General features: G+C 52.1%; 1 protein-coding gene across 2 annotated transcripts in view; it reads right to left on the bottom strand.

Moving 5' to 3' along the window:
* Mgat5b (alpha-1,6-mannosylglycoprotein 6-beta-N-acetylglucosaminyltransferase B) overlaps nt 1–23111 on the bottom strand; it is a 61520-nt gene that overhangs the window by 5611 nt on the left and 32798 nt on the right. The window contains exons 9-14 of one of the 2 annotated variants that reach the window (XM_027425561.2): nt 10848–10979; nt 9505–9638; nt 5091–5221; nt 4399–4404; nt 1542–1697; nt 27–173 (exon numbers count right to left, since the gene is read on the bottom strand). In XM_027425561.2, coding sequence (XP_027281362.1) covers nt 27–173; nt 1542–1697; nt 4399–4404; nt 5091–5221; nt 9505–9638; nt 10848–10979 — 706 coding nt within the window. The remainder of the gene's footprint in view (nt 1–26; nt 174–1541; nt 1698–4398; nt 4405–5090; nt 5222–9504; nt 9639–10847; nt 10980–23111) is intronic. The other variant, XM_035448326.1, reaches the window with a different exon arrangement.

Here is a 23111-nt window from a genome sequence, read left to right as displayed (position 1 = left end):
ATCTGGAGCAGGGCCCTTCGGCTCACCTCCCTGGAGGTGGGCTTGCCCCGGAAGAACTCGTGGTTGAGGGAGCTGTGGGGCGGGCTGAAGCGAGACTGAAGAAAGATGCAACCATTGGCAATGGCCTCCAGTGGAGCCGGACCCTCATAGGGAAATCCGAACCCTATAAAGAGCTGGAAGCAGAGGGCAGGCAAGACGGACGGCTCAGGCGCTAAAGGCACCTGCCTGCCACCAAGCCTGAAGATGGCTCAACTGGTAAAGGCACCAAGCCTGATGACCCGAGCTCAGCTTCCACGTGGGAAATGAAAATGAAATACATCGTTTTTGTTTTGTTTTGTTTCTCTTCAGTGGGTTAAATGAGATGAAGAACGTTTTACATTTAAAGAAATTAGAGAAGACACCATGTGGCAAAAACCCCTCCCCCAGTCAGCATTTCTCTAAGACAAAAGGATGTGCTCGACTGCACTGAGTTAGCCAATCAGCTAAAAGCATGAGGCTGAGCTCTGACCACTCGACTGAGGCACAGGACCCCTCTGCGCTGGAAATACAAACCCTCCTTACATGGCTATGCTCCCTCTGCAAAAACCTTTTTGGCTTTCATGAAATACTTTGGATTGTGTAGTCATTTCCATAGGACCCCAGACCCACTTGTAACACCCAGAACCCACACGGTGGAAGGAGAGAACTGAGACCCAGATGTTGGGTGGGGTGGGGTGAGCCAATGGTTAGGGAGGTTGAGCCAGCTCAGCCCAGGATTCCAGAAGCCAGAGGCAAGGATGGTCTCAGCATTCACAGGAGGCTGCAGGGGCAGTATAGACAGATCACTGGGGGCTATAAAGATGCCTTTCCCCTCCCTGGGTCTCAGTTTCCCCACTGTGAAAGGAACAGTCTGGTTCTATAAATGCCCCCTCCCCCCAGCTCCATCAAGCTATTCTTTTGGAGGGAAAAGAGAAGCCACCCCAGATATCCCAGCTCTCAAGGGCCCTTGGCTTGTTCGAGATGTTAAACATCCATCCTATTAGTGACCATATCCACTCCAGGAAGGTGTTCAATAAGTAATTCTTAGTCCAGGGCCACTGTGGGGGTTACCTCATCCTTCCTGCTCCCAACACATACATATCTAAGAGACCCAAGGAAAGGCCAGAGAGGGACTGGATGTCAGTGGGAGACTCTCTGGCCTCAGATGATGCTCCAGGGCCAGCCACAGGGTCATTCCCAGTGTACTTAGTATAGCTGCAGAGATCCAACTCTGGGGATTAACAGAAGCAGCCTCTTGGGACTAATGGCCCTGTGGAGACCCTCAGCTGTGTGGCTGCCCCTCCACAGCTTTTACAGTTTGGCCAGCCCTGGGACTCTGCTAGGACTGAGAGGGGAGAGGGGTACAGCACAGCTCCATTCCCATAGATCTCCCAATGGAGGTCTCCCGGCCTGCCTGATACCTGCAAGTCTGCTAGGATTCTGGGAGGCAGAGCACATGGAGGTGTCCAGCTTGCTCATCCATGGATGTGGCCCTCAGGGTGGGACATCGGCCAGAGCCTCACCTTGGCCTTACGCAGCAGCTGCTGGAACTCAGGCTGTGGCAGGAGACCATGGTTCTTTACAAAGGCAGGAACCTCAGGGGGCCGCTGGCTCTCATAGTACACCGTGCCATGGATCTCCATGTACTTGTTCAGGATGGCCAGGAACTTCTCCTTGCCCTGCACGAGGAGGAGCAGATGGGGGAGCCTCCCCTAACACTCAGAAGGCAGAGCTGGTACATCAGGCACCCCTGCTCCAGCATCAGAAGACCGGGCCTTCTTTTGGAATGATTATTAACTTGCTGTTAGACTTGGGCAAGGTCCCTCTCCTCTCTGACCCTCAAGATTTTCATCTGTGAGTTTCAGGGCTTGAACTAAACCAGAGGCATTAGGGTTGGCTCTAGCCATGGAACTGACTGTTTTCCAAAGAAGTCCAAGGAGACCCAGTACTTAAATGTAGCCGTGAACCTGAATTTTCTGAGGATCCGTGGAGCTCTCTGGAACTGTCTCACACATTCACCCATCCTTCTGTCAATGCAACCATGAATCTGTTTACACATACCCTGTCTGTCTGTCCTTCCATCCATCCATCCATCTACATGACCATCCATTCACATATCCATCCTTCTACCTACCTACCCACCCACCCAGAAGTACATCAACCCATCTATCCCTCTACCCACCTTTCCACCCATACACCCACACATGCATCCATCCATCCATCTGTCCATCCATCCATCTGTCCATCCATCCTTCCACCCACTCATCCATGCATCCTTCCTTTCATCTAGGAAGGAAGAAGGTGGTGGAAGATTGGAGACCTAGGGTATTAGCTGAAAGTGAGCTAGAGCGCCCTCACAGGAGAAATGTCTGACTTGAATTGTTTCAGTTGTTATAAGTTATTGAGGTGATCTGGGACGGTTAGGACCCCAGCTACAAGCTAGGAGTCAAAGCTCATCTTCTCTGGAAGAAAATGGCATCAGTTTTGATTTCAAATTATTCTTATGCCGGGGTTGGAGAGATGGCTCAGAGGTTAAGAGCACTGACTGCTCTTCCAGAGGTCCTGAGTTCAATTCCCAGCAACCACATGGTGGCTCACAACCATCCGTTATGAGACCTGGTGCCGTCTTCTAGTGTGCAGATATACATGGAAGCAGAATGTTGTATACATAATAATAAATCTTTATAATAATAAATTAATCATAATAAATAAAATCTTTAAAAAAATTATTCTTATGCCTTTTTTTCATATTTGTTTCCAGAACACATAAAAAAATTCAAGACAACCAAAAAAATCCTACTAAAAACCCAGAAGGCTTTGCAGCAGAAATGAATGGGGTTAGACTAATCTGGGGACTTAAAACTGAGGTACAACTTTGGACAAGAGCATCAGCAGAAGGAGCTATTGTGGCATAATCTTTTTGTGCATTGTGAAGATGTGTCTCTGCCAAGGCACCTTCTGATTCGTTTAACAAAGAGCTAAATGGCCAATAGCTATGCAAGAGAGGCAAGGCGGGACTTCTGGGAAGAGATAGGAACTCTGGGGGGAGTCAGGATTCTCCAGCCAGACATGGAGGAAATGAGACACACAGTACTGAGCAGAGGTAATGAGCCACGTGGCAAAATATAGATTAATATAAATGGGTTAATTTAAATTATAAGAGCTAGTTGAGAATAAGCCTAAGCTAAGGCCAAGCTTTCATACTTAGAAGTCTCTGTGTCATTATTTGGGAGCTGGCAGTCCAAGGAAAGACTCACAGAATAGCTGACCCCAGATCTAAGTGCAGCAGGAGCGGTGGGGACAGTGTGGTACTGACATTGTGATGACATATGAGTCTAGACTGAGATCCCACACCCAGTCACCCCACGGCTGAATAGGGAGGGGGTTTCTGAGGGGGAAGAAGGCATTTTCAACAAGAGATCTAGAGCACTTGCCATCCACACAAAAGAAAGGGAGAGGTTGTCCGAGCCTGGGACCCAGTGGGGTAACTCAGAATTGGAAGAATTTGAATCCGTATATCCCATCACATGGCAAACTTAACTCAAAATGGATCATAGACTCAAAAGCAAAAACTAAAACCATGATACTGACAGAGGAAAGCAGAGAAGCTGAGACTTTGGGGGAAACAGACTTCTTGGCCACAGCACCAGAAGTACTGTCCATAAAAGACAGCCTTTGATTTCTATTAAAGTCAAGGTTTAGCCAGGTGTGGTGCAGACCTGTAACCCCAACACTTGGGAGGCTGAGGCAGGAGAATTGCCACACGCATGACCAGAGTTACATAGTAAATTCAGAGCCCTTGGGTTACACAGCAAGACCCTGTCTTCAGAGATACCCATCTTGTCAGACTACTATAAACCTGTGACAGCTGACTTAATCCTACCCAATCTGGCATGAGAATTTTCAAATAAGACAAAGTGTCACCAGCTTGATGCAAGACACTAGCTATGTACCCCAGGATGACCTTGAACTTGTCATCATCCTGTCTTTACCTCCCAAATTCTGACACTCCAGGCTTGTTCCGACCACGATGCTTATGGGTACTGGAGCCTGAACTCTGGGCTTTGTGCACTCCAGATAAGCCACACTCCCCAGCCCAAATCTGACTTCATACAATCTGCTTCCTGCCTGTCTTCTGTCCCTCCCACCTTCAGCCTTGTCTGTGGCTGTGCCCAGGAACTTGTCTCTGTCCTCACAGGGACCCCAGGGAAGACTGCTCCTTGGACCCTGCTCTCCCCACTCACCCCTCCCCACCCTGGTACATCCGTGAAGCTCAAGTCAGAGTCAAGGACACATCCTCACAGAGACCCCACAATGTAGCCACTGCTGGAGGAAGGCATGCACGCACGCAGTGGGGGGAGGGAGGGGTCTGTTCCATACCTGGAGCTGCCTCAGCACCACGGAGCACAGGGAACAGAGAGAGCAGGTTAGTGACCAGAAGCAGGTATCACCCCTCACAAGTTTCCCGGGATGGGGGACCCAAGCTGGAAGGTAGGGTTCTAATTTGTAAGCCCCACCCCCACCTCTCACCCCACAAAGTTCCCGTCCAGCCTAAGCCTGCCTGTGGGGCTTCTTTCATTCATCAGTTCCAAGAAGTGGGGATAGGGGGTTTCCTCCACTGAGAAACCATCTAGGTCTCTGGGAAGAGCCCAGGGGTGAGGGGGCCTGTCACCATCTTATTGGGGACTGCCCTGAACCATTAGCAAGACATACAGTCTCTCCTCTGGGGTGCAGTGCAGTAGATGGAGCTGCATTCTGGATTCCCTGAACCCATGCACGGCCATGGGCTTCGCCGACACAGGGCTGGACAAGTCCTGTGATTGTGTGGCTGGAGCCTTCAGTCTTGCATGTGACCTGCACTGGAATCAGGTGCAGCAGTGTGGCTGTGGCAGGCACTTAGTGCAGTGGGCATGGGCTGTGCCAGAATGGGTGTGGCCTATACTTGAGTCGGCATGGCAAGTACAGTGGCTATGTCCAGCACAGGCATGGGCGTGGCCTACATTCTGGCAAGCGTGGCTTTGCAGTGGGCATGGCCTGCATTGGAGCAGGGCAGTGGGCCTGCCGGGGCTCACCTTCCAGATACTCGCCTCCTTGCCGTACACCACCGCCATGTTGCTGGCCTTGCTGTCTTTGATGAGCTGCTTCTCAGTCTCATTGAGTTCCTCAGACACGAAGCCCATGAAGGAGTTGTCTGGGGTGTGAGCTACAGTTGGGCCACAGAGAGGGGAAGACGGGGTTATCAAACAAACATCTGAGCAGCAGCCCCGGCCTCCCTGGACCTACCTCTCCCAGGAACTCCCACTGAGCACATGGGGACAGCACCCATGGGTGGTCTGGCCTGGAGAAGAGAACCAGCAGGGCCACCTGGCTCCGGCTTGTTTTCAGATGGCTGACTTGAGTCTAGGTAACCCAGCTGGGACTCCCCTCTCTGCTCACTCCCTTCTCCAGGGCACTGTCTCCATCTTGGCTCCTTTCTCCACCCCACACATGTCACCACAGGGGTTTCTCCTCTACAGTCCCCAGCACACTGACAGCTGTCTCCCTGTTTCCAAAGTTCTTTTCTCTAGAACAATCCTTTCTGACTTGGGTCCTATAAGGTTCCTAACCCTGCCCAAAGCCCCATGGGTAGGGGTGCTCCCTCTCACAATCTCCAGGCTCCACCCACTCCAGGTGGGGACATCCTCTACCCTGGGGGCCTAGTCTTCCACATGGCACTCTCTGACTGGAGGAAGTTCTAGTACAGACTATTCAGTTATTCTTGCCGGAATAAGGTCAGGTCTCAGCAGTGTCAGCTCACCAGTGTCCCCAGCTCACCTCAGTGTCCCCAGCCAAAACACCTTCACTATCACACCTTCCTGCCTTTGTTCTGCCTGGACTAAGCCCCTCCCTTTTCTGACAGGGTCCCTACCCCCACACACACACACCCTCAGGAGTCTCTCTGGGGTCTACCAGGCTCCCTTGGGGTCCCCTGACCATTTCTCTCCTGAGAACACAACAGAGAATTAAGATAAAGATTCTCTTCCAGAGAATTCACTTCCAGAGCCCCAGCCCCAGGCAGGGTCTGGCTTCCTCACTACCCCTCAGGGGCAAAGTGAGTTTTAGCTCCTTTTAATAATTTATTTATTATTTGGTTAGATTTTCAGAAAAGCATTGTTATTGCATTATTGTTAAAAGATTACCCAATACATACAATTTGCCCAGCAGGTTATATAATCAAAAGGGCTCTCTCCTTATTTAAGTAATGCTTTTAAAAATTAAGGTAATGAAGAAATTCCTCCTCCTCCTGCAGCAGTCTGCAGTACTGAACACAGCTGAGGTCCTGGGATCCAACGGGGGTAAACCTGCCCATCTTCAGATAGCCTTCCTGGGAGGGGCTCGGACCTGGAACCAAGTGTCTCCAGAGCTCACTGCCTTCCTGAAAGGGTGGAACTCTGGGGAGTGCTGGCTGCAAGCAAGGCGTGCTCAGTCTGCTGGGACAATCTAAACTCCTGTCACCCCATTTCCTACTCCAGATGCTAATGATCCATGCCCTAGCCTCCCTCAGCAGGGAGAGGTGGGCACCACAGGACATTCCAATCCATACCTGGGGCATTTTAGGCTCTCTCCTGTGTAACTGAGGGTGATCCTGAACTTCTGATTCTCCTGCCTCCGCCTTCTAACTGCTGGGATTACAGGTGTATGCCTGCATGCCCTGCTTATGTGATGCTGGAGAGGGAACCCAGGGTCCCATCCATGCTAAGTAAGCCCTCTGCCAACTGGACCACACACCCAGCCCCTGGTGCTTCCCACCACAATGCCTGGGAATGCTCATGGCCCTTGGCTGGTTACAGCACAGTCCCAGGCCTTTTTTTTGGCTTCAGAAGGTGAGGCAGAGCCCTGCCCGGAGCTCTCCGTGTGGTAACGAGGACAGGTGACAGTCCTGTTGTCACCTAGACTCTTCTCAACTTTAGAAGCACCCCCAGAAAGGCAGTCAGACCCTCCTGGATGGATGCCTGGCTGCCTCCCTTCCCTCTGCCTCCAGCTGGGCTGGTGGCCTCCCTCAGCTCAGTAGCTGAGGACACATCAGGACTGCCCTGCACTGCACCAGAAGGGACAGATTTAGAATATATAATTAGCTGAATCAGTCAGTGTGAATGGACAGGGAAGCATGGTGACCAATTAAAATGACAGGCACAATTACACAAAGAGCTCTAAGGGCAGGTGAAGGTTAGACCAGGGAGGAAAAGAGAGCCAGCCTGGGCTACACAAGACCCTGTCTCAAAATACTAGGAAGGACAGATTAATGATCAGGTAAGGAAGCACACCCTGTGGGGAACAGAGGACGAGGAGACCAGTGTAAGCAATGAGAGAAAGAAGGCACATTTGACTTGGGGTTCAGGAGGATGAGCTGGAGTTTGCCAAGTCTAGAACTCCACGTTCAAAGAGCTCTACCCATGCAGATTCTTGTAAAATATTTTCTAGCATTAATTAACTAATTAGCTGTGTATATGCATACGTGTGTGCACTTGTGTGTTATATAGTGCATGTGTGGAGGTCAGAGAAGTTTGTGGGAGTCGGTTCTCTCCTTCCACAGTGTGGGCCCCAGGGATTGAACTCAGGTCATCAGGCTGAGAGGCAAGCTCCTGTACTTGGTGAGCCATCTTGTCAGGTTCTTGCAGAAACCTCTTAGCCTCTTCTGTCTTCTGTCTCCACACTGACCAGAGCAGTGTGCCACTGTCAGAGGCTTTCCACATTATACAGGAACCACACTTCCCTCTGGGCCCCACAGAACTTCCAAAAGGGGTCCCCTGTAAACAGTGATCTCCACAGAGCAGTGTGCCCCCAGACAGGGTGCAATACCTCCCTGGGCCTCAGTTTCCTAATCTAGACCCTGGGCTGCAGGAATTGTACTCCAGTTCTGGAAGTTAGTGAAGCCATTACTCTCTGACCATGGTATCTCCTGTCTGCCCAGTGCAGTCTGAACCTAAGCTATTGACAGAAATGCCATGAGTCTGACGCCGTAAATAAAGATCATATCCTCTGCAAGGCCCCGGGAACTGCGCGGAACCCACTCTGCTCTTAATTTAGACACATCCCTAACGAGGCGGCTTATCTGGCTTTCTGGCCCAGAGCCTCTGAAGTGTCACAAATTAGATGCTTATGATGCTACTCTGCTCACAGCAAAGGAAGACTACAATTAAGAGTGACAGCTGAGGGCCAGGCAGATGGCTCAGGGTGGGGGAGGTGCCGGCTGCCAAGCCCGGCAACCTGAGTTCGATCCCAGGGTCAGAAGGAAAGAACAGGTTCCTGTAAGTTGTCGTGTGACCTCCACAGCATGTGTGTGCTCTAATGCCGCCACCCCCAGTAAGCACAAAAGAGTAAATAAATGGAATAACTGATACCTAATAGGCCCTTAGGCAAGAACCACACAGGAACGAAATCCCAGCACTTGGGAGGCTGAGGCAGGAGTTCAAACCCAGACCGGGGTACATATTGAGCTCCCTATCTCAAAGTTTTAAAAGGTAGAGACTGGGGTGCAACTGGCCTAACATGTACAAGGTCCTACATGTGGTCCCCAGCACCAGAAATAAAAAGCAAGATACAAATGGCTGACACTCAATTGGGCGGTGGTGGCACATGCCTTTAATCCCAGCACTCTGGAGACAGAGGCAGGTGGATCTCTGAATTTGAGGCCAGCCTGGTCTACAGAGCGAGTGCCAGGACAGCCAGGACTACACAGAGAAACCCTGTCTTGAGAAAGCAAACACCAGCCAAACAAACAAACAAAACAAATGGCTGACACTCGGCTCCTAAGGCTCACCTTCCACGGCTTCCTTCACTCCCTTCCTCAGGCTCACCCCAGGCCTGGAGTTTCCAAGTTTTCACACCCTTCAAGCTCATTCACCTGCTTCATTGCCATCCCTTTGCCCCACCCCCAGTTTCTCTGGTTGGTTTGGGAAACCTCTGGAAGGAAGGCCACTGGGCCCCCTGCTCTGAGCTAGGTGCTTCTCAGGACTCCCAGCCTTGTGTCAGCACTGGGCACGCCTCGTTCAGTCTCTGTGATTCCTGCTTCCCTCTACCCAAAGGGATGACAGGGGCTTGATGAGTTCCACTGGCCTGAGAGGAAGAGTGCACACATAGGGAGACCCACCCCTGAACACATGGGGAGACCCACCCCTGCACACCTGGGGAGACCCACCCCTGCACACCTGGGGAGACCCACCCCTGCACACATGGGGAGACCCACCCCTGCACACCTGGGGAGACCCACCCCTGCACACATGGGGAGACCCACCCCTGCACACCTGGGGAGACCCACCCCTGTACACCTGGGGAGACCCACCCCTGCACACCTGGGGAGACCCACCCCTGCACACCTGGGGAGACCCACCCCTGCACACCTGGGGAGACCCACCCCTGTACACCTGGGGAGACCCACCCCTGTATACCTGGGGAGACCCACCCCTGCACATTTGGGGAGACCCCGTCTCTCCTGGTAGCACTCACGGAACATGGTCATGAACTGCTTGGGGTTAAGGTTCCAGTAACCCCAGTTGGTCCGGTAGCCGTGGAGTGTGGCGTACTCCTCATGGTTGTACGCTGGCTCCGTTCCAAAGGTGTCGATGACTCGGATTCTGCACCTGCCCTCCCCCGGGAGAAACAGGACTCGGGTCATACCCTTGTGTGCCCCTGGACTAGGGCCACCCCTGTGACAATGCTGTGGCTAGGTCAGGGAAGTACAGTGCTTGGCAAGAGCTTCACTTAGGCGCTGCCTCATTGTGTGACCGTAGCAGGAGCTTCACCCTCTCCGTGCCAGCCTCCCTGACAGGAATAGCAGTCCAGCTGCCTCAGGGTAGCTTGGTCACTCTTAATGCCTGGCCCCTGGTTGGTACCCAGAAGCCAAACCTCCACTGGAGGAAGGCTAGGAAGTGTGGTGGTATCTGAAGGGGTTGGGGCAACTCTTCATGCCCAGAGTCATTTGTAAGCTATGCTTTGTTGGGAAGAACAGTGTCCATGGGTAGGGGCCTGGAGACTGGGCTTGGGAGGCTGCCCCAAGCCTCCTCTGCAAGGGTGACCCCTCCTAGGTCTCAAAAGAGGTCCCGACCCCGGCTTCCGTACTCCACTGCCACCCCCATCCCCAAAGTTTCTGGTCTGAAGCCCAGAGCTCTCACAGGATCAGCTAACCTAGGACCAGGTCACCTCTGAGGCCACAGCTCTAGAAACCCCACCCGCCCATCCTACCCTGAGTGAATGAAAGACACTGACACTTAGACACCCCCACACGAAGCTGCCAGCGTCCAGCATCCTTCCGGGTGACCCAGAATCTTGCAGACTGCTGAGGCCAGCAGGATTCCTGATTCCCAGGGAGAGGGGGCGGGACGGGCAAGATGGCAATGCTCAGACAGCACACATTAATAATAAAAGCAATAACGCCGGCCGTCACCTTCCTCTAATAAAATCACACTGGGTATTGATGGCATTAGAGCACAGGAATAAACAGTGCAAAACGAACCCTCTGCTGCCGGCTGCAGCACACTTGCCTTATCCTGGGGTCACTGAAGGGCACTGACCGACTCTCCCACCCCAGGCTCCAGGGCAGAGCTCATGACCCCAGAGGGGCTCTCTCCCACCCTCCTCAGCCCCAGGATGCCTCGGGGCCTCCTTCCAGGTCACCTCCCATCCCACAGAGGGATGGAGGGCTCTTGAGGGCTGTCAGTGATCTGGTTGGGGTGGGAAGGTGAAGGCTGAAACAGGAAGAAGGGGGGTCGTGTAGTGCTCCGTCCTGGGCTAGCTGGCAGGAGGAAAGGCGTGGTGACGAGCTGTGGTCCCATGGTCCCTGGGCCTCTCACCGGTACTTCTTGAAGGACAGCCCCATGTGCTGTTTCATTTGCTGCAGGCCATGATAGTCCGTGTAGATGAGGTCAAAAGGCAGAGGCACGGTGAGTGGGCAGTTCCCCCGGCCTGGAGGCACCCCTAAGTTACTGAGAGAAGAGCCCATTAGAGTCAGAGCCCAGAGAAACCCACCTTCTCAACCAGCCCTGCACCTACCCCATTCCCACAGCCGAGGCTGGAAAGCCAAGGGACTCAGCCCAAGGTCAGGGAGGCAAGAGCACACTCTCAGAGATGAATCAAATGGGATGGCCCTCTACAGTCATATGGACTTTCCACTGTACAAGGGCATCCACCTGGGGCGACACACACACACACACACACACACACACACACACACACACAGCAGGACACACACACACACACACATGACATGGGCTGTACACACACAGGGCTGGACACACACACACACACATACACAATGCAGGACACACAGCAGGACACACACACACACACACACATGCACACACACAGCAGGACACACACACACATACGCACACGCACACACACACACACACGACATGGGCTGAACACACACAGGGCTGGACACACACACACACACACACACACACACACACACACACACACACACAATGCAGGACACACACTCATGCACACACACACAGAAATCCACCCCGGCTACTTTGCCAAGCAGTACACCTGGCCTAGTCCACCTGCCAGGAGGAAGGGGGTTTCTGTAACTCCAACAAGGCTAGCTTTGCTTGGAGAACAAGTCTGTTTCACAAAGTGCCATGAATGTGAGCCAAAGTCCTCAGAGTCCCTTCAGTGTTCACTCAGTGCCAAGGATTCCAAATGCCATGGCTGACCCAGCTTAGACAGGCCTCTGAGACCCCCCTCCCTGCACTGAGTCTCCTGGGACCAGAGGCCTGCCTGTACATGGCACTTTACAAACAATGTTTTTTGCCTGGGACAGGGCTGCTTTCAGTGACCCAGAAGCTATGGCTGGGTCAGAGGGAGTGGTGACCCTCTGTTGTCTGGCAGGAACCCAGGTGTCAGTCAGCTCATCTCACTGAAGCCTGAAGGACATGGCCATGGCCTTGCAGCTTCTTCTAGAACAACCATCTGCCCGGCGGTCTCCCTGGAGAAGGTTCTAAGCCTTGGCACAGCCACCACAGCTGCCGATTTCAACATTGTTAAATAAGCACTCTGCTCTCAGTCTATAAAATCATCACCTCCCACTTGGGCCCCTGCAGAACTGACTGGGAAGCCCCCTGGTTTCTCCCCCTTGGGCCTCATGCTCTGGCATTCGGTGAGTCTGCACTGAGCCCCAGTGTGAGATGGAGGATGAGCCACTGCTACCCATGACCCCCTCCGCCTTCACCTTATACTGAGTCAGAGTATAAAGCCCTGGGCTGAAATAACACCAGGTGCTGTGCCTGTTGGGCACATGTATCACCCCCTCAGGTGCTCCCATTTAACACATATTCTGTAGGATATTACAGGGCGCCAGGCCCTGTGCCCTGTGAAACTCGTGGTCCTTGGATTGTGAGACTCTCCAGGAAGAGTTAGTGGCCTGGAGAGGGATGAAGCTATGTGCAGATAGGGCAGGCATCTGGTCCAGCTGCTGGGAGCTGACTGGGTATTGAGAGCAAGGAGGACCATGGCCAAATAGGCCAAGGATGCTAAGAGCCCTTGTCTTCCTATCTCAGCTCCTAGGGACGCAAAGTGGCCTGTCAGTGAGCTGGGTGTCCCACCCTTTGCTTCTGGCAGGCCATTGGTTGCCTGCAAAAACAGGATGCTGGAAGAGGCCCCAAAGCCTCCTGGAAGCCCACACCATGAGCAACCTTGGGTCAGGGAGGTGACGGCTCTGACAAGGACAGATTCATTAAAGACATGAGGCCATGACTGATCCACTGCCTGGTTGTGTGTCGGGCTCTCTGAAATAATTCAAGCCAGGTGGAAAAGTACCAGCCCAGAATGCACTGTCCTTGCGTGCTCAGCCCATTCCAGGCTGGGGGAGGGGCTGGCTCACACTGTCCTCTGAGCAGACCATCCACAGTGGTCCCTTTCCAGTGATGTAGATGGCACCTGCCCAAAGAACTGCAAAGCAAAGATGCCAGGGTTGGGGTTACAGATGATTATAGTGGCATCAGGGTGGATCTGTCCCTATGGGCCATGACAGCATGAAGGGTGGGACCAGCAACCTGACTTGCTGAGCTGTCCCCCAACCACATGTTCCCCTAATGCCAGAAGCTGTGCTGCAGAGCCCAGGAAATAAAGACCCTGAGGACCTCATTCCTACATATGAAAGCTTTCATCTGGCCACACAGCCTCTGCCCTGTCCCTCCTCCCTTCCAGGGACTACTTTCCCATGACCACCCAAGTGTCACAGAATAGGGGCTTCTAAGGCAAGGATCTCCTGAGCTAACCAGCGATAGGGAATGTGCAGGGAGCTCATGAGCTGTGGTACCCAGCTCCCAGTCGGAAACTTTTCCAGGGCTGAACCATCATCTCTACTGTGCGGGGTATCTCTGCTGTGTCCTCTTCACCTCCAAACTCCTGTAGCAAAACCATCACCCCTCAAAGGAGCCTCACTGCTGCAGACCTCTAGAGCACCTGTTGAGTGGGAGGCAGCGCCGGCCCTTCTCTTGGCCTCACCCAGCTGAGAACTACAGACGAAAGACCCTGGTCTCCTTCGGCTGTGAGAAAGGGGTGGCTACTCTCCTCCTGATGGGAATCTGGGTTGGTAAAATGAAGACAGCTCTGAAAATCTGAATCAGAGGAGGATCGATCGGATCTGGGCCCAGGAGCCCACACCTATGAAATGACAGGTCTCCTCACATCTTTCTGGTTGCTTCCAGGCAATGTGTGTCACCCTGCTCTTAGATTTCCTTGGTTTGGTTTTGTTTGAGACAGGGTCTCACTATGTTGTAGCCCTGGCTGGCCTGGAACTCTCTATGTAGACTAGACTAGTTTTGAATCCGTGGAGATCCACCTGCCTCTGCCTCTCCAGTGCTGGGTTTAAAGTTGTCTGACACCACACCTGAACTCCTCAGTTTGTCTTAGTTGTCACCTTGACTGAATTTACATGGAAACACATCTCTGGGAGTATGCCAAGTATTGTTTTTTACATGGGTGCCAGGATCCGAACCCAGGTCCTTAGGCTTGCTCTATCTAAACTAATGCACTGTGACTATTGTAATTCTAAATAGCACTCGGTAAGATTTGCCCATTCCTCTAGAAAGGCACAAGTTATGGCTCTGTATTTTTTATATACATATAATTAGCTAGAGCTCCAAGCAGACGTCCAGACTTGGAACCAGAAGCCCCCTCAATTCTCTGTCCTCTTTTGGTCACAGTTGACAACTTCCAGCCACCCCTCCAGCTGCCTCTCCCTTTCCTGTTATCTTACACCAGGAGACATACCTAATGCCTGCCCTAAGTCACCTTGTCTCAACTGTGGGCTCCTAGAAAGCAGGTCAGATCTGAAGTTTCAGGACTGAGTTCAGGATCTTACCCAATAATGTCAGCCAAATGACTCTCTCTAGGCGGAGGAATAAAGAGCAAAGCATGTGGTGACCCTGGGTTGGGGGGGCAGTTTAGATGCGGGCGCTCCATCCAGCACCTGCTAGGTTAGCCCAGGTTAGCCCAGGTGGAGAGCAGCATCTAACAGAGCCCCTTGGCCATTTGACACCAGGGCCCCCGTACAGAAGGAGAAGGTACTGCAGAAGGGGCCGGGGAGAAGGAGCACGCTGGTTCCCTTGTGCCTTTTTCTGGGAGGAGGGAATGAGAAGCTGCAGCCAGGAGTGTGTTGTGTGTGTTTTCACCTTCTGCTGATTCCCTGAGGGGAGGCGGGCAGAGCTTCATTGATCCCAAAGGCACCTGAGTTCCAGGGAGCAGAAAGGTCAGCTACTCAGGGGGGTTGTGGGTTTATGGCCTATAATTCAAGTGCACTTTTATGGGCGATTTTCCACTAAGTGGCTGGCTAGAGCTGCCACTTGAATTGAGAAAACGCCAGCCTGACAGTCTCCAGCCAGAGGTGGCTCAGGCGGCTGCACACTGTTCCAGCCGGAAGACTCTCCTGATGCCTCAGCATCACTAGGACCAGGTCTTGTTCCATGGACCCATAGCCACAGAATCAGATCTCAGAGCTTCCCGGAGAAAGGTCACCCCACTGCAAACTTTTAGAACTGCCAAACCTGGTGGCCAGAGAGATGTCCCCTGGGCCACCTGGGTGGAATCTACACAAGCAGAGGGGCCAGTGTGAGGGCTCAGCCGGCAAAAGCTCGTGTTGCCAAGGCTGATGGCCTGTATTTGATCCACAGAACCCACATGGTGTTAGAATACTGACTGGAGCAAGTTGTCCTCTGATTTACACACACACACACACACACACACACAATTTAACACAGTGGTAGGCGGTGGCTAGGGTGGTTGACTAAGGACATGGAACATACTCACAGGTCACCTGGGTCCCTCCACCCCCATCTCTGTGCTCAAAACAAATCAATCCACCCAGAAAAGCAGCATCCCGGGCTACAGAGATGGCTACCAGTAGCTTTGCAAGCATGAGCCTTGCAAGCCTGTAAAAACCTGGAGGTGGCAGTGTGTATATATAAACTCAGTGTTGTCAAGGCAAGAGTGGCAGATCCCGCAGGCTCTCTAGCCAGACAGCCTAGCCTAGCCAGTTAGCTCCACATCCCAGTGAGAGATACTTCCTCAAAAAACAAGGTACAGGCTTGAGAGATGGCTCAGGGGCCAAAGTACTTGCCAAGCAAACTTGAGGACCTGAGTTTGTAACCCCAGAACCTACATAAAAGCTTTACTGGGGCCTGGTTCAGTTCCCAGCACCCACCAGGTGGCTCACAACTGTCTGTAACTCCAGTTCTAGGAGATCCGATGCTCTCTTCTGGTTTCTGTGGGCACCAGGCACATACGTGGTGCACAGACATACATGCAAAACACTCATAAACACAAAATAAAAATAAACAAATCTCTTTTGAAAAATTGAGTGTGGCAACCCAAGCCTGAAACCTCAGCTCTTGGGGGTAGAGGCAGGAGGATTCCAGGAACTCTAGGTAAACCGAGAGAGCTTGTCTCACAAAGTAAGGTGGAGGGGGCTACAGAGATGGCTCAGCAGTGAGGAGCATGTCCTGCTTTTGCAGAGAACCTGAGTGTGAGTCCCAGCACCCACACTGGATGGCTCCCAACAGCTCCAGGTGGATCCCATGCCTCTGGCCTCTGCAAGCACCCGAGTTCACATCCACACATCCACACAGAGACATATACATATAACCAAAAATAATACAAATAATACCTTTAAAGAATAAAGTGGCATGATAGAGGCAGACACTCAACATTGTCCTCTGCACATACACACATGGACTAGCATGTATACACACATGCATGTGGATAAATCATGTATATGCACACACGCTGCTGGCTTCTGGGGAGAGGAGGAACAGATCTACAGAACAGCGGGGACAGTCTTAAGTTTGCCAGGCCTGAAACCATCAGACTGTACCCTGTAAAATGGTTAAGACAACACGTTTTATGTGATGTGAATTTTACAATAATTAAAACAGCCACCTCCTCCATATGCTCAGTGCCCAGCATTCTGCCTCCCAGAGGCACTGGGGTATGTCATCCTGCCTGGGAGTCCTAGCTGGCTGCAGATAGCACAGGGCAAAAATCAGCTCCCTCATTTTCTGCCAAAAGATCAGAGTAGGATGAGGCAGAGTAGGAAGCAATGTGATGGATTCTGGAGCAACGAACAACTTCTGTGGACATGGGCTCTCCATATTGCGGAAGCCCCTGCATCTATCTCCTTGCTGTCTGCCTCTGCTTCTGTACTGTTATTCAGACACATCTCTGCTGTCTCTCCTAAGCTAAAAATCCTCCACTCTACTTCTCTCTGTGCCCTTGGTCCAGGGCTGGAAATAATCTCCAGGTACTGCTCACATTTGGGGAGAAACTATTTTCATTCTCATTCCCTCCCTGTGTGTGTGTGTGTGTGTGTGTGTGTGTGTGTGTGTGTGCGCGCGCGCGCGCGTGTACACACACACACTCGCATATGTATACAGGAGGGATCTAATTAAAACACTTTGCTACAAAGTGCTCAAATACCTTTGGATCCACTGCCAAGGGCACCCAGGGGTCTTCGGCTTCCCCAGACGTGCTGCGCCGCTGGGAGCGTGACCAGGCGGCCTCTGTCTCTCCTGGAGGCTGTCCCATCACTTTAACATCACTGACATTGCCCTTCCCTCTCCCACAATCCATCGCTACCGCAGGTCATTGTCCCCGTCCCAGAGCATCAGGAGGCATAAAGAAGGGACACAGAGACCTAACTGGGCATCTGTCGAGCTTCTTAGGGGAATTACAGTTTCCAGCCAGCAGTGCCCGCCATCCTTTGTCTGAGATAGGGCTTCTGATGCCACCCCAATGAGCTCACCCTGAGTTCCCGCCTCCTGGAAAGGCGTGTCCTTGGCTACCCTGCAGCATGCACAGGTGTTCTGGACCACAGCCAAGGAGAACCACCAGGTTCCCACAGACGAGTGACTCAGAGGGAACGGAGCACAGAGACAGGTTCAGGGACATGGGCTGCCCCTTCGCCACTGAGGCCCTGGACCAGGGGGATCAAAACGGAAACTCAGGAAGCAACATCTCCCAGTGCTGGGCAGACACGGTGAGCGGTGAGCGGGTTGTCTAAGGCTAACACCTTCTTCCCCGGTGTGCTTTGCGGGTTAGCAAACTCAAGGCTAATAATAGGATTGTGGCTCTCCCAGGAGAGTCCAGGAAGCCGCACGCTCACCCCTCCAGCTATGGAGCTGCTGCTGCTCTGGGAAGAAGTGAGGAGTGGCAGGTTTATATAACCCAGCTCTGCTAACGTGGGCACAACCACAGACCCTCTCACCCACACTGTGTTGCCAAGGAGCTGCACAGGCAGTCTCAGCCGCCCTCAGTGGTCATTATCCCTAAGGAGCTCTCTCTCAGGTGGGGTCTAGTGTTGGGATGTTTTCTCCTTAATCTCCCAGGTGAGCATCACATCCTAGCCACTCTCATGAGCCAGTGCTGTCCCACAAAGTTTCCCCTGAGGAGCAATCTGTTTAGAGGTCTTGGCATACACAAAGATGGCGGGGCTCTGCTTCCAACCCCAGAGCAAGACTTCCTACAAGAGATTCGGGCTGAAAGAAGCAGCCTGAGTGTTCCCAGTGAGACTAGCCAAGGATCTGGGAATCTCCCCCTGAAGAGTGGGAGCAAGCTCAGCCCAGCTCCCAGGAAAAGTTGTTCCTGTCACCTTATAAGCTGAGAATCTGGAGGTGTTAGGGGTTACCCATGCTATCTAGTACTTCCACCAGCCCCACCAGGCTGCTCCCAAGGGAGCAGACCTGGGGCTTTTCTGGGGGTGGCACTCTCCTGCTTTCCTAAGGGCTCTTGGTCCATCCCCTCCCTCCTCCTTCCCAGTCACCACCTGACAGAACTCCCCCTGCCCTGTGTGTGGTGGGGCCCACAAAGCATGGACCCCTAAATGAGAGGCTGGAACATGAAGGGAAAGGAGATGGCTTCGCAAGGATGCTTTTGTCCTGGGTTAGAAAGAAGAGGAGGGGCTGGACCAGGACAGCCTGATCCCAACTCCCAGGAAAAGGCTGAGTGGGTCTGGTGGGTGGGACCCAGTGTCCAGTTGTTGGTGCCAAAGCCTGGCCAGGTGGCTCAGGGGAATGCCCCACTATGGCCCCCAGGCAGGGAGAGTGGGCAGCGCCAACCAGGGACCCAGCAGGCACCGCTGGAGGATCAGGATGGAGGGGAGAGCCTAAGCAATGAGGAAGGTTAGGGAGAGCCGGAGTGTGACCAGCTCAACTGGCCCCATTAGAGATAGCTGTGCCTCCTCTTGGGGGTGGGGCGCTGTGTACAGAGGAGTTGTCAAGTCCAAGCAGGCTCACCCCTTCCTTCTCCTGCTCCTACTTACACATTAGAAAATATTCAAAGCACCCAGATAATTATAGAAAACAATATAACGAGTTCACGAATACTGCATCTCCACTACCCAGCCTGGCTCTGACCTCATAGCAACCACATTTGGCTTAATTATTTTGCTTTACAGAATAACGCACCGTGAGTGTGGGGAGAGGCTGCCAGGAGAGCCTCTTTCGTCCTCCTTGCATCTCCCAACCCTACCCCACTTGCCACAAAACCTCTGCCATCTGGTCTCAAAGCAGAAGTCATCACAGGTGATGGTCACTTCCCTGATCCCCATCACTGGACCTGTCTGCCCACAATGCTAGGTTCCCCCCTCTTTTCTCTCCTGTTAGTACAGAAGGCTGAACCTCTGTCTCGGGCTATCCCGAGGGTTACCCTCAGCAATGGTTCCCCAACACCCCCCCTCAGTGGGTCCCTTCACAACAGCATTAAGACGTCTCCCACCTTGCAAACCTTCTGACAGAGTCTATGTCAACAGAAGGCACGAGTGCTCACCTCAGGTCTTATGGCTATGATGGCACTTAGAAAAAGGGTCTTAGCAGATAGAATCTGTGCTAAGATGGGGTCGCTGAGTGGAACCCTAATCTAACATGGCTGGTGTTCCCAGTAAAGGAGGGAAGGTGACAGAGGGGACACACTCTGAGGGAAGAGGGTGAGGAGGCCAAGGAACGGGTCACCTGCAAGCCAGGAATACAGAGGCCCCCACAGCAGGCCCGGGGCTGGACCATCTCAAAAGGCCTAAGCCCTGCCAAGCACTAACCCCAGATTCCAGCCTTCGGAACCTTAGGCAACATTTTCCTACAATGGCAGGACCCAGTCTGTGGCATTTTGATTAATCATTCCCTCCTTCAATCAGGTTTCACCGTGGACGAGGCCACCCAGTCACTGTTACCCAACTGTCTTCTCTTTCTATAGTCTTTGTGCTCACAACTCAACCAAAATATCTCACTCAACAGTTGGCAATGACACCCGTGTCACCAAATTCCTTGTACACCTTTCCGTCTTCCTTTTTTTGTTGTTGTTTTTTTTGTTTTTTTTGTTTTTTCGAAACAGGGTTTCTCTGCGTAGCTTTGGCGCCTATCCTGGCACTCTCTCTGGAGACCAGGCTGGCCTCGAACTCACAGAGATCCGCCTGCCTCTGCCTCCCGAGTGCTGGGATTAAAGGCGTGTGCCACCAACGCCCAGCTTCCGTCCCTTCTTACATGACTTTTATTGGTGGATATGTTGAACTTGACACATGTCAACTTGACACAAGCCAAAGTCATCAGACAGAAGGGACCCTCAATAAAGAAAATGCCTTCATAAGATAAGGCTGTAGGCAAGCCTGTAGGACATTTTGTTAATTAGTGATTGATAGAGGAGGACCCAGCTCATTGTGGGTGGTGCCATCTCTGGGCTGGTGGTCCTGGGTTCTTTAAGAAAGCAGATTGAGCAAGCCATGGGGAGCGAGACAGTAAGCAAAACCCCTCTAGGGCCTCTGCAGCAGCTCCCGCCTCCAGGTTCCTGCCCTGCTTGAGTTCCTGTCCTGACTTCTCTTAGTGATGGACTCTGATGTGGAAGTGTGAGCCAAGTGAACTCTTTCCTCTCCAAGTTGCTTTGGTCATGGTGTTTCATCACAGCAACAGTGACCCTAACTAGAACAGTGTATTTTCTTTTCCTTGATTACCTTTTGACAAGGTGTTGGTATGTAGTCCAGGTTGGCCCTGAATTATCTGTCCTCTTATCTCCAAGAGGACAATTATCTCACTACTCCAAGTAGTGAGTTTAGAGGTGCACATCCTGGCTGGTTTCTTACTGTGTGTGTGTGTGTGTGTGTGTGTGTGTGTGTGTGTGTGTGTGCATTTATTTGCAGGTACACATGCCTATGTGCATGTGGAGGCCAGAAGAGGATGCCAAGCACCCTGCTCTAGCATTCTGCCTCATTCTCTGGAGACACTCTTTCATTGGACCTGGGTGGAGGCTGGTGGCCAGCAAGCCCCAGTGTCCTTCAGCCTCTAATCCCACAGCACTGGGGTTAAAGGACATGGCCATGTCTGGCCTTTTTACATGGGTGCCACCTGGTGAGACAGCAAGTGTGCTAACTCTGGTCTCTCTCCCTTTTCTTACAGTCATAAGTGCCATTCTGGGGACCCACCTAACCTGATTACTTCCTTAAGACCCTACCTCCAAATGCCATTCACATGATTGTGACAAGCAAGTCTCTTACTCACAAGACTTGAGTCTTGGGGACACCCTCCATTTTAGTCTCTTTTCTGTGTCTGTAATAAAACACCTGGCAAAAGCAACTTACGGAATTAAGAGTTTATTGTTTATTAAACGTACAAGCCCAGGTTACAGTACGTCACAGTGGGGAGGGAGGTCAAGACAGGAACTTAAAGCAGTTAGTCATCATATCTATAGTCCAGAGCAGACAGCAATGAATCTGTGAATTCATGCTGGTATACAGCTTGCTTTCTGCACTGGTATACACTGCAGGATCCCTTGCCTAGGGAATGATGCCACCCATAGTGGGTCATATACAGGGCAGGATCCCTTGCCTAGGGAATGACACTACCCACAGTGGGTCATATACAGGGCAGGATCCCTTGCCTAGGGAATATGCCACCCACAGTGGGTGGGTCTTCCCACCTCAACTAATGTAATCAAAATGATCTTCCAGGGCCATGTCCACAGGCTAACCTAATCTAGACAATCCCTCATTGAGACTCCCTTCACAGGCAACTCTAAATGGTGTCAAGTGGACACACCATAGCTCACCTCAGAGAACAGCAGCACCTCCACCCAGTCACTGTTGTCAATCGCCTACCTCTGGTTCTATCTGCTGATAACAGCTGGGCCACATTCCATTGGCTCAGAACAGTTACAGATCTGTACAGGTTCAAATCCCAGGACTTTCCACAGGCGGTATTTCCCGAAGGTTCTGGTCTGAAGGCTTGGTCCCTCACTGGTGGTGCTATTTTGAGGAGTGGTAGAATCTTTAGGACCTGGTAGAGGCTGGTTGAAGGAAGTAGGTGATTGGCAGCATGTCTTAAAGGTATCTTGTTCTCTTCCCTTCCCGTCATATTTTATGTATGTGTGGTGTGTGTATGTAAGTATATGCACTTTCACCCATGTGGGTGCACATTTGAGAGGGGGGTGCATGCATGCATATACACACATGCGTGTGTGTGCACGTGTGTGCGCGCACGTGAGTGAGTGCGTGTGTGTGTGTGTGTGTGTGTGTGTGTGTGTGTGTGTGTGTGTGTAAGCCAGAAGTTGATATTAGGTGTCTTCCTTCAATACTTTCCACCTAATTTTTTATTTTATATTTTTGTTTTTCTCTGTGTAGCCCTGGCTGTCCTGGAACTCACTCTATAGACCAGGCTGTCCTTGAACTCAGAGATCCACCTGCCTCTGCCTCCTGAGTGCTGGGATTAAAGGCGTGTGCCTGGCACACTCTCCACTTTATATATTGAGGTAGAGTTTCTCCTTGAAGCTAGAGCTCATCCACACAGGCAGCCCAGCCAGGCCTCTTGCCCCAGGATTGTGTGGTTACTTCCTGAGCACGGGGCTCTAGGACCCAACCCTGGTCTTTACACTTACACGGCAAGTACTTCACCCACCAAGCCATCTCCCCAACCCCTTCCTGTCTTGCTCTCTTCTCCCTAGGAGCCTTGATGTGAGCAGCCTAGGCTACGTGTTCCCACCGTGCTATTCTCTCTGTCTCATCTCATGTTGAAGCAAAGGATCCAGTGGACCCTGGACTGAATCAGCGTACATCATAAGCTAAAAATAAATCACCCCTCCTTTTAAAGTGTCATTGTAAAGAGAAGTCTAACAGGCACAGCTGGCCAAGGCAGGCTGCACAAGATGAACCAGATGTGGTCCCTGATTCTGACATTACCATGGACCTGAGAACAAACGCCCCTGTGTTGGAGTCCGATTCCCTGCCTGGCTGCACACTGACAGCCATGAGTCCTCCCTCCTTGGCTTCCTTGTTTAAATGCCCCCTCTCTCAAGCTCCCATCATTTGCCAGTTAAGTCAACTAATTTTCTCCTAAACCCAATTTCACTCATGGATGGAGGAAGAGCCCCATCGTTTTTTTCCTGTGCCATGTATTGTTAATGTTTGAAATTATGCAAATAAAATTGATGAGCGCTGCCAATTCTCCACAGGGAGGAAGGGCAAGGCTTCCCTTTCAAACATCCACTGTGGAGACAAGCCTTCGAGACGATGGCTCGGGATGCGCCAGGGGACAGAGTCCCTGGCTTCACATCTCCTTCCCTGTGCACGACCCACAGGAGCC

Source organism: Cricetulus griseus, chromosome 7, assembly GCF_003668045.3.
Source record: "Cricetulus griseus strain 17A/GY chromosome 7, alternate assembly CriGri-PICRH-1.0, whole genome shotgun sequence".
Taxonomy (NCBI): Eukaryota; Metazoa; Chordata; class Mammalia; order Rodentia; family Cricetidae; genus Cricetulus; species Cricetulus griseus.
The sequence above is the reverse complement of the archived record's forward strand: the minus strand, read 5'-3'. Positions and strand labels throughout refer to the sequence as shown.